This window comes from Daphnia pulex, chromosome 9 (assembly GCF_021134715.1).
Source record: "Daphnia pulex isolate KAP4 chromosome 9, ASM2113471v1".
NCBI lineage: Eukaryota > Metazoa > Arthropoda > Branchiopoda > Diplostraca > Daphniidae > Daphnia > Daphnia pulex.
The window spans coordinates 8,886,834-8,898,773 of record NC_060025.1 but is presented as its reverse complement, the minus strand read 5'-3'; the positions used below and the strand labels follow the sequence as shown (position 1 = coordinate 8,898,773).

The 11,940-nt window shown below is 41.8% G+C and overlaps 1 protein-coding gene across 1 annotated transcript; it reads right to left on the bottom strand.

Annotated features, from left to right (window-relative positions):
- Window positions 1–442: 442 nt before the first annotated feature.
- On the bottom strand, window positions 443–10,778 carry LOC124201882 (Kv channel-interacting protein 1-like). Its single transcript, XM_046598139.1, has 8 exons — window positions 10,659–10,778; window positions 9,990–10,410; window positions 5,733–5,860; window positions 3,809–3,878; window positions 2,304–2,374; window positions 2,117–2,238; window positions 1,961–2,051; window positions 443–1,140 (listed from the first exon to the last, which is right to left on the bottom strand). The coding sequence occupies exons 2-8, from the start codon at window positions 10,345–10,347 to the stop codon at window positions 1,030–1,032; spliced, it is 951 nt and encodes a 316-aa protein (XP_046454095.1). The 5' UTR covers window positions 10,348–10,410; window positions 10,659–10,778; the 3' UTR covers window positions 443–1,029.
- Window positions 10,779–11,940: the final 1,162 nt, after the last annotated feature.

The window sequence follows — 11,940 nt, the reverse complement described above, 5'->3', positions numbered from 1 at the left end:
AGACAGAAGAGGAATGTGTGCGGACGTTGAGAGGCTTTCAATGAAAGGAGCTACTACCCACACACGTTAGCAACTGCGTTATTCATAGACAACTGTTTGAAAATGTTTTTAAAGGTTTGCGAAACTTGTTGAGAAAAGAAAATCACGTCAAAGAAGAGACGCCAGACTCACGAAGAAAACGGAAATTGAATCGAGTCTCTAAAGGGATAGGCAGTTGAATTTCCGGTTGGCAGGAGTCTTGGGTTTAAGTTACACAACAAACCAGCCATCCGTGAGACATTTTCTTATTGAATAATATTTCACAAAGTTGCTGGGTGTGCTGTCTCTCTGCTTTTCCACTTTTGTGCTTCTTACTCCCGTGACGAGATCTGCCGAGATTTTAATTAAAACGATTAGATCAACCAAGCGATTAATTAAGGAGGATTTTGTTTCTTTTAAAATCTATGCGAGTAACAATTTTGTATTTTTTGGAAGAGATTCGGAGGACTGTATATAAGAATTTAGAATTCACACATTGAAAGATGATTTGCTGAGAAAATAATAATTAAACAATCAATCGTTTATCGGATTGATCGAAAAATAAAGAAGATGAGTTTTCTCGAATGATGAAATCACAACAATTTACATAATTATTCATAATAATTGATGGTTTTGTAAATATTGATAAGAGGATTATTATTACAAGTAAAATGTTTTGTGAAAAATTTGAATTTCTCAGGGACAACAAATTCAATGGGTGGGTGGGGGGAATGCGCACTCATCATTCAACATCTTCAACCTAGAAACACAAACTATTTATTTTATTTATTGCTCGATTAAATAATAATAATATTTCCAAAATAATATGAAAGAATTTGTTTTCCATCACCATCGCGGAGGGGTAGAAATATTTTGATGATCAAATTGTTTTGAAAGATGAAAATTTTGGTTTGAATTATTTGAAAAAATAAAAATGACTAATAAAAGACGACGATGCAAAGTTTCTTTTCTGGTTGGTTAAAATTATGTTTTGGTGTTTAGTTTCATTTTTCAGAGCACCGTGTCGAGCATACCAAGCGATTTGACGAAGCGTTCCTCCCGCGTGCACCACTGGCTCAGTTCCTCGAAAGTGATAAGGCCGTCATGGTTCACATCGATTTTCTGTATCATCAATCAAGCAGAGCGACCGACACCCACCGAACAAAAAAAAAGGCAAGTTAATATATTTTTCGCAGACACATTGGCTTTATTAAAGAAAGTAAAATAGTAAAATATATAAGTTTTTTGGCGGATTGAGTGCGTTAATATCAACCATAAGCGAACCAACGACAGACCATCAATAGTCTCCACCCAATATCATCTTACGTCATCCTCACACATAGTTCCCCCTTGTATTTATACACTAATGAAAGTGAGGTGGAAAAAAAGAGAACGATGAGATCATTGGGTTCATCTTTCATTGTCAATATAAATAAGAAAAAATAAATAAAAGAAGCGTCGGAGAGATGAACACACGGTCCAGCAACTCTTGAGCATAAAGAGACTAGACGACCTAAACGAACTTATTTTTCCTACACGTTTAAGTGGGGGGCTAAAAGGAAATTTTCCTTTTTGTCGATTGGTGTGTGTGTTATACAACATCAGCGCCATGCGAATGGCTTAATGAAGTCACTTAATTGGTTAACACAGTAGAGTGAGCCACTAGTTATTTCTGTTGTTTTTGATTTGATTTGCAACTGATCCGGTCGACTCCCCCTCTCCGTCTAAAAAGTTTACTTATGAAGCTCATTAACAAATCACAGCCTCTGGGTGTCTATAAATACAGCTTTAGCGCTTTTATCCTTTTTAGCTACATCATCTCTGATTGCTTTAACTCCTAAAAAGGGGTTTGGCCAACAACAATCTCCCGACGACGACGATGTCAACAAACACAATCGAGAGGAAATGAAAAAGACATTCGAGATGAGATAACACAACGTACGTGGAAGATCTGATCGATGTGCTTGGACGCTGTTTGATCGTCGACGGCCGGGGCTGCGTGTCTACCCAGCATGTCGAAAATGGCCATAGCCCTGAGGGGGATAAGCGAAAAATATAAACAATTGCAATAGTTAATTTGAAAATTTAAACAACTTACACGCTAGTCATTTCAGATTTGCTAATGTATCCATCGCCGTTGAGATCGTAGAGACCGAAAATCCACCTCAACTTCTCCTGGATCGTCCCGCGAGAGGCTTGCGACAACGACTGGAGGAAATCCTGTTTTTCCAAAATCAATCCAAATTTCAAAAATTGCCAAATGTATTTCACTCTAATCATAATACCTCGAATTTGATGGTACCAGTGCCGCCATTCTTGAAAGTCTTGAACACGTAATGAGCGTACTGGCTGGCATCTAGGATGTGTGTGTAAAAGCAAAAAAATGGGACAATGGCGCGGTATTATATAAAAATATCCTTCCCTTTTATGTTCATTCCTACCGAGAAAATGTTGTTCTGTCTGTGTGTGTGGTAATCATAAGCTTTAGAGAGGAGAGAAATGAGGAGGTCACTTTTGGGTTTGACGTCATTCTAGACACACAATTCCCTCAGATGTATAGCCCCACAGACTTCTCTCACATCATTTTCATGTATAGAATACAACTGGAGAGAGTGAGAGTCTACGCTGTTGCACCATATCATCCATTATCCAGCACGGGCATATAGGATCTCCCACCCCAAAAGTCCACCCTCTTCTTCCTCCCTCCCTTCTCCTACCAGGATCAATAATCCTCTCAGTACTATAAAGGAGCTACTGACTGGCTGGATGTTTCCTTTTTCAGAGAGCTGCTGCTGTTGGCACTCTCAGACAACAACAACTTTTTTTGATTTATTTCGGCGCCAAACCCATTCTTCTCTTTTGAAAAGTTTCTCTTTTTCGATTCGATTTCAGATGGTCCCCTTTTTCAATGATGCATGCTAAAGCCCCGATACTATACAATACAATAGTACTCGATCGGTCCTACCTAAATCTGTCCCTTGTCAAAAACTTGGGCGGTCTAAATATAAACGGATGGCGACCTGTCGTGAGAGAGTCTCATCCGTTTTGGGTTATTTTATTTATAGAATAATTTTACTATTTCTCTTTCTTTCTTGTATGACGATTGGCTGAATAATGATATTGAACTCCCTGAAGGTATAAACAACACGGAAAAACAAGAGGGAATTTGATATACGTGCGCCAAAAAGAGTCTTATTCTCTTTCTTCTTCTTATTCCGGCACATGGATAATAAGGACAGTCCATGTCAAAAACATGAGCAGCGGGGTAGTAGTAGTAGTTTTATACTGCGACTTAACTGGGACACGCCAAGAATATTGTAACGATATGATTACTACTACTACGACAGTGTGTGTGTGTGCAATACACGGTACAACCTCCCTACCAGTGTATAAAGGTAGAGGCATACACATACGGATGAGTGGGTTTACACGCCGGATGAGCGGATGGCGTGAGTCGGAATTCGCTTTCAATGCAACGGACATATTTATACGTCCGAGGTATCATCATCGTCATCACAAATAATAACAATCAAAATAAACTTTTTCTTTCCTTCCTGGAAGATCCGATTTTCGCGCAACATCCGATGAATGGGGAGGGGGAAAAGATTTTCGCCAATCAAGGCGACTATTGTGTTGCGTAACCCCCTTCTTCTCAGAAAATTGTACCCCCTCCCAAAACTCCAGTCGGATCAATAATATTGACAAGATGACATTTGGTTCACATTCTCTCCCTCTACGGGATAACTATTCAAATTTCGCGCTTATAAAAAGAAATAGAAAAATGTATCACCTCCTTGCGGGAAGAATTGGACGAAGATTTCCTTGAAGGACTGCTCGTCAACCACCCCATTGGGACATTCCTGCAAAAAAATAAAAATAAAAATAAGAAATTTTGATATCCAATTTTATATTTTTTGTTTTTTCTGGATTTTAATTCAATTCCTCAGAGGAATTTGTTTTCAATTTTGGCTGCCAGATCCGTGGCCAACAACTGTAGCCAAAGTTTCTACATGAACTAATATTTTTGTTTTTTGTTTTACAATGCGACAGGATTTATTACCGAATCCCCCCACCCATGTTCTCATCCGCGTTGAGAAAGCTGCTGAAAGAGAAATCCGGAACCCCGTTGCCCACAAAAAGTTTTATATTTAGACGCGCCGCATATGTTTATATGCGCGGCGAGAGAGAGCGAAGGACCTCCCAAAACCACACAACATCCAAAAAGATTTTTTAAACAACAAAATGAGAGACCGGAGGGATTTTGTTATGAGCGTATAAGAAGACGGGCAAGGATTCTCTCTCTTAACTCTCCTTTTTAGTTAAGATCTATTGACCTGCTCAACTGACTGGGCACCCGGAGGAAAAACGGAATTTATGATTCGACCCCCCTCCACCTCGTAAATTTCACACGCGAAACACAAAGGGAGGCGACGGTAGTGTGTAGAGACGATGGGTGCCAATTTTATCGATCCTACACGCGGAGGACCTGGATAGAGAAAAGAAATATTCGTCTTAATTCACTGGACCAAAATTAAATTTATCCTTTTAAGTTTCCCGCTCGTTTGCCTATCCGAACTTTGGTATTTTGTTTTATAGCCGCTGCTGGGCTTGTCTTTTGAAAGCCGAAAAGAGCAGCAGCAGCAGCTGGTCACTGAGAGAGCGGCTTCTTTTTTAGTCAACTAGAAGCTAAGAATTTTGGTTCCTTTTTTGTTATTGCTGTCCCCCTGGAGAGAGAAACGGACGGTACACGCGTTTGCCTTTAACAGCAGCACGCAACGCGAGTGTGGGCGTGTTTTCTAAAAGATTTATCCACGTTCTCCTTAATCCCGATCGAATCAGATCTGAAAGCACTTTCGACCTTTCCCAAACGGCTCATCTCGGATCAAACCCGCAAATGCCCCATCGGAAGCCACAGGCACTTTGAATTAAAGCGACGAATGGAAGAACAAGAAGAGTATTGAATGAATCATGTCCACCCACTCCTTGTGACTGCCCAGTGGGTGGGGAGGAATTTGTGTGTACAAACTTGATGATAGTCAAATTCTTCTCCCTCTTCAAAAAGATCAAATAGCCCAAGGGGGGAGAAGCAGAGTGGTCACTAGCCAAAGTGGCTGTTGAAATACTACTAACACAAATCAAAAACTTGTGTGTATGTAAAAAGGAATGGCACACGCACAACACAAAAGAGGCCGAAATAATATTTCCCCATTCGTCTCAATCCGCTTTCACAAGACTTTTGCTCTCTCGGCCATGGGATCGATATTTTATACATAAGCCTTTCTACTTTTCCTAGCGTCAATTCAGCAATGGCACACAAGAATATATATCTATCTATCTGCACAGGACACAGAGCGCACAAAAGATAGTCGGGTGGAGGGTGGAAAAAGCAGAGAGAGTTGAAGGATCATTACGACGATATAGAAAAGAAGGACTTCTCTTCTCCTCGTGGACTCTCTCGACCGAAACCCCGAAAGGCAAAAAAAGGAAATATTCTGAGAGCTCTGCAAAAGGGAAATTTTTCATAATGATCCTTCCCGCAAGGCGTCCGCCGGATTCACCCACACACACAAAAGGAGAAAATGTGAAGCAAGGGGGGATATCATGCGCGTACATATAAATGATGGCAAGAATAAAATAAACATTTTTGTGTGTCAAAAGAAAGAAGCAGTACAACTTTGAAAATATTAAGAAGATGGATGGAAAAGAAATATAACCTGTTTGAAGCCGCGGTAAATCAGCTGGATCTCCTTCCGGGTGAATTTAGTTGACCGTTCCAATGATTTTAATTCCTCCGGTCGGTGGCGTGTTGTTTTACCAAACATGACATCATCCAAATCTTCCTCTGCGTTTTAAAAACAAATAAAATTAAAAATTAAATAAAATTAGTACCACATAAATGTCAAATTAAATTTGAGATTTGATGTACCCAGTTGAGCTTCTTTCGTCTTTTTCGACATTTTTTAAAAATCACAAATTTCACTTTTGAATTAGAGGGAACGGCGAAAATTCACGCGTGAAAACTTTTGACTCGAGGGCAAATGACGGGGACAACGAGCACTCACGCAAATGAAGAAAACGTGAACCAACAGAACGCACCGACCGGAAACAACAGAAAACGTTTTCCCCCCTTTTTTCTTTTCTTTTCTTCTTGCCTTTTTATCAATCAGCTAATCACATTTACTCCGCCCCCCTTCCTCTGTCTCCTGCCAACACAAAAACGGTCCCATCCGCACAATACCGAAAACAAAAAAAAAATTATAATTCCGCACACCGCCGCAAAATTTTGAAATTTCACACACACACACACAGTCCACAACAACAAAACTGTAAAATAATAATAATAATAATAATAATAAATAACCGAATCAAGAGTGATTGTAATGCCGTACTGCACTGCGGGAGCGACAGAGGCGGAATGCCACTCCAGCCGGCCCTGGAGTCCCGGTCTTATACACACACACGCTCTACCAAAGGAGGAGTGTACAACAACTCTACACACACACAACACACACACACACAGTGTGTGTGTGGTACTATATCTAGAAGGGAAGAAAAGGAAGGTCAGACCACCTTTTGTGTTAAAAAAGAACTGCGGGATTTTCTTCTCTTGCGAACGCGCGCCGCTTTTCATACCTGCGCATCGGGGACATTCCGCAAGTGCCAATTTGGACGGACGGATAAAGGAATGACAAAAAGGACATGTCCGCCGGAGGAATTTTGATCCGCGTTAAGATTCCCGTTTCTTCTTCTATAAATATCCGGCGTGCTGGAAGGTAAAAAAAGAAAGACAATGGGACATGGGAAATTGGGTCAAATGGCACGGAACATTTTTCCTCGCCATTTTGTTTTGTCGTGAGAAAATGATGGACATTTATCGTCTTTCCGGGAAAAAATCTCATTTGAATGGATTACAACATCCTCGAGGGCCGTTTATGGGGACGAAGATTTCGCGGGAATAACTCGTTCACGCGGTCGACGGTGAAGAGGAGCGAGGGGGGGATCGGATAGTATAAGCGAGGATCATCTTTCAAATAGCATTAGGATGCCACCCGAACCCCCCACTCTCTTTCTCTCTAAACATCAACAAGACAAAGTAAAAAATAAAGAAAATAAAGAAAAAAGGAGTAGGGCCTTAGCAGACGCATTTGCACGTAAGGTGAGAGTGTCTGTGTGTGACGGACGGGCCCGTCTTGCGAAGGAGCGCGACTCCTGACTAGACTCAAATTGTGTAAAAATCAATAATGGCCATCTCTCAGTCAGTCCAGACTGTTCCATTTCGCTCTTCTTGTTTCGCTACCACCCCCCGCTCCTCTATACAGCCATACCACCCACCCACCCCCTCACACGCTCACGCAACACGGTCGTCTATTATCTAAAACGTCGCTGACGTCGGATGTGTCCCGGGCGAGGCATCGCACAGTATACAAGGGGGAAATGTGTTGTTGCTGTTATTGTCTGTCTGTGACTGGCTGGGCGAATGAACAAAACAAAAGCCAGCGGATGCAGGGCGAAAGAGAAAACAAAATCCATCCGGAGAGCAGAAGGGGAATTGAGGATTGCCTGATTGTGTGTGTTCTTGTTTGTATCTGTGGCTCTGTGCGTTTGTTGTTGTTTTTTTCCGTTCTTGGGCGTTTCCAGCGTCTAGTTCCTCCGCCGACCGCTAGGTGGCGCTACGCACCGCACAACCCTCAAAAAATCCACAAGAAACAATCCACCACTAATTTCAGGGGTTGGAAAATGGAAAAGTTAACTTTCCACAAACGTTGTATCGTACTGCGGGACCGGGATGAAGTTGGCGAGTTACAGGCCGTCCCATTAGATTCCATTTCATTGCAAGTGCCCTGGCCTGCAGCTGCGATTTACCTCCCAGTCCACCCAACAACCCAACACCGAAAACTGGGATGACAGGAATTTTTGAAAAGGTTTCCCGGCTACTACTTGACGCATAATCCAGCACTAGACACGCTGAATAACTCACGTGATCGACACAAAGAAGTGTAAAAAAAAATAAATAAAAATCCCCCGGCCAATCTGTATCCTATTCACAGCTTCCGCGAACATCCTAAAGTTGCCTTAATAAAGGCATACATATAAAGTTACATCCTCTCAAAAGAGATTATTGGATCATGACTCCTAGTATGCTGGGTATATAAGTACGTGATGAGAATAATAATTATTATTATACCTTGGATAAAAACTCTTCCTCTCCACTTAGCCGCTTATTCCGCCTGAATAACATATCAGCTCCTTGCACATTTCAAGGATCCCCGTACGGTAGTAGCAGTAGTTTTCTTGTTTCATTTCAACTCAATAGATCGCTCGCTCCCCCCTTTGTGTGTGTATAAGAGCAGCTGATGGTCGGGAGCCCCATTCCCGCGGGACTAGCGATTCCATAACAACTAGAAAAGACAAAAGGGGCAGAAAAACGGGACACAAAATAATAGGGTAAAGAGAGAGAGAAAACGGACCGGTGTACATCTAAAGGCCTACAGACTTGTATAATATCACATAACAACTGAACCATCACACAAGACAATTGGCCAGAAATGTCCGTTGGGCGTTCAAACATTGACGGGGGTCTCTTGTTTCTACTTGCCCTTAAGGGATAAATAAATACCCTCCCACGAAGCAAGGATCGTTAAAATATCGTCGACGTAAAACTTTTTCTTATTTTATCTGTCAGCGAATCCCATCAATTTTCCTCTTTTTATTCTTTTTTAAAATAAAAACGGACGGCGCCAAAAGGTCCATAATCAAATATAGTCCCGCCGGGGGGAAACTTTTTGATCCTTAGTCTCTCCACTTTATGAATAACACAGAAACAAGATGCTCTTTCCTTTCTCTCGAGCCAATCCTTTTGACACATAAAAATAAGTTGGTCGTGGGAACAAGAAGAAGGAAAAACATATTTTGATACGCTCCCGCCCAGCACAGCACAGGACAGATAATCCCGCGGAACCAAATGAGGACGACCGGTTGTTGCTCTCTCAACAACATCAAAAGATTCCACCCACTAACAACAAAAGCGGAAGGAAAGAGCGACACACATCCGAGTATTCCATCCGGTCCTTCCTTCCTTTCCTTTTTCAAAAAATGGGAAAAATAACGAATAGTCTGTTGAAAGTATAAATAAATAATCGAAATCGATGGTCGGACTGTCGCATTTATCACACGAGCGGGTTGATAGTTGCGAGCATAATTCATAGCCCCCCTGCGCCAGGAGGCGTGGCTTCAGTGTGTGTGTCAATGTTTGAATAGCGGACGCGCGGGGATTTAGAGCTCGCGTTATTATTTTCCAATGAAATATATACACCGTGACAGACAGACAATGATGGATCGCTGCGGTTTGCGGCCATCGACAATAATCCGCAGCTCCACCCTCGGAAGAAGAGAAGGAAAAAAACTCGTTACCAATGTGAAATAGAAAAACGCGCTACATCCGCCCTGCGCTTGTTGGAAATAAATAAAAAACAGACGAGAAATCAGCAAAAAACACGAGTGCCTTTTTCAGATGATTTACTAAGAAACTAAAAGAAGAAAAATATAATAAAAAGAAAAATTCCGATCGATCCTCCACCCTCCCATTTTCCATGGCTGAACGAAATGGATCCTTCGGGATCCATCTAAACCATTCGGGGAATATAACCCAATCAGGTTAAAACTAAAATAAAGTTGCCAACTCAAAAACTGTATCTAATAAAGTTAGGAACGATCTCTCTATTATCGAATCAAAGTTAAGACACAACTCCCACGATCAAAACTCTTTTCCCAGGGATACCCAATTTTCCACATTCGACGTTCGTCTAACTCGTAACGAAAAGTTTCCTCAAACGCTTCAAAACTTTTTGAAAAGTGACACGGGCGGCGCACAGTTCCTCGGGGACTGCGGATTCAAAAAAGTAACCGAAACTTTATTCAAAAAATTCCCTTTTTCCCGCTCAAATTTTTCAAAAAATTAAAATAAGACTAACCTTTTTTTCGTTTGGTGAACATTGTCCAGCAATGTCTGACTTGATCGCGTAAACAGCCGACCCAAACGGTGCCGCAGTGTGTCAAGAAATGCAAGCGCTGCGTCGAGTGATGTGAACTAACGACGACGTCGGCGTTGGTAGGAGACGACGGCGGCACTGCTGTCCCATCGCTACTGTTTCGTATGAGCTGCTGCTGCTGTCCGCTTGCTGCGCCGACGCCGGTCAACGGCAACAATTTCGTCCTACTGTTGTTACTGCCGCTACTAGGCACCGATGTCGTTCCAGGCGGACGTCGACACCGATGAGCCTCTCCTACCCTCAAAACCACCACACTGTCCACAGCCATCACCGAGGTCATTTTTCCCACCTTTTCCTTATTAATTTCTTCCGCTTTGCTTCCGGATGGATTCCGGCGAGGCTCCTGAAAAGGAACAAAGATGGCGTTAGCGAAAATTGCGTGACTTTTGGCAGTTGTAAAAATAATAACAGGAATAAAAATCTTTAAAGAAAAGAAAAAAAAAGGATTAAATGCACAGAGTTGTTGGTTGTTGTGTAGAGACCAATAACACGGCTGCAAAAGGGGGGGAGAGAAACTAATGAGTATCCATGCGTTAGATCCGGGGGGAAACAACAAACTAATTATGTTTGTGTGTGTGTGTGTGAATTTACCCAAATTTCACCAACTGTCTGAGCTGTGAGACAAATCCTTGCATTAGTCCCTGTAGACTCGTCCCCTCTAATCAGAGCGACTAATTCAATTAAAGCCGGTGGAAATGAATCAACAAACTTTAGAATTTAAAAAAAAAAACGAGATATTCGCGTGATGGAACCCCCGCCAAAAGTTTGGCCAAAACTATCACCTACACACCAAAATGTTATTTTAAAACGATATTACCCAGCAGGAAAGGCGGCCGGGCAAAATAGGAGGGGAAAACTTTCTTCACTCTTTTGCCCGGCAGCGACGGAATATGTTTTGCGTGATACCAGCAAGAACGGAAGCCAAACGCGGACTGCCGAGTCCCCCGCGGATGATTGGCCTCTCCATACTATACTACACCAGTAGAGTACACATGTGGGAGGTTTGTCCTCTCCTCCGCTTTTTGTTCTGCGCCAAGACTCTCCTTTTGATCCTGTATAGTTTCTCTTTTAAGATTTAGGTTACCATAACAACAACAACAACAACTTATATTGTACCTTTTAAAAAGAAGAAAAAAGAAATGATCTAATAATAATTCCATGGCAAATTAAATTGGGTAGCCGCTCTTCCGGCGGAGTAAAAGTTTCCATCAGGATCTTTTTTCTTTCTTTTTGTGACAGCTCTACCGTGAACAGCTGTCGACTTGGATTAAGCTCCTTTTCTTCTTCCTTATAACTTTCGTATCTCTATGATGGATGTGTGTATAGTCTGTGTGACTCGTGTAGAGTTTTGGGGTCACGGGAATAGAATCCGGCCATAACATATCCTGAGAGAAATAATACAAACAAGAAAGAAAACTTTTGGTTACACTTTGATACATTTATCCTGCGTGTGTGTGTGCAACATGTGTTTACGTCTACAACTCGGGCACGTTTGTGATTGCAACCGGCAGAAAAGATATTGGTCTCCCCACACACATGTAGCCAATTCCATCAGGGGGCTTATATGGCTCAACAATAAAAAGCAATTTAAGAGATAAGATATTATTACCCCAGCTGTGCTACTCTGTACAGTGTGTTTACACGGCAAACGTGAGCTCGGTATTAAAAGCTCGGACTTGAAGACGATCGATGACGTTCATCAACAGAGTGGATCGAATGTAAAGAATGATGAACTTTATACGTGGAGGATCAAAACAGCTCTAATCGATAATAAACACACACGTCAACGACAATTTTTCACCACTGGATGTGAAAAGAATATGAACGATCGATCCAAAGTGAATCTACAAAGTCTGGCAGAGATCGATGAAGT

Coding starts and splice junctions, on each gene's coding strand:
- LOC124201882 (XM_046598139.1), bottom strand. CDS start 10,347: ATGACCTCGGTGATGGCTGTGGACAGTGTGGTGGTTTTGAGGGTAGGA. Junction 3,879..5,732: donor TTTACCGCGGCTTCAAACAG/GTTATATTTCTT, acceptor ATTTTTTTGCAG/GAATGTCCCAATGGGGTGGT. Junction 1,141..1,960: donor ACATCGATCAGATCTTCCAC/GTACGTTGTGTT, acceptor TTGATGATACAG/AAAATCGATGTGAACCATGA.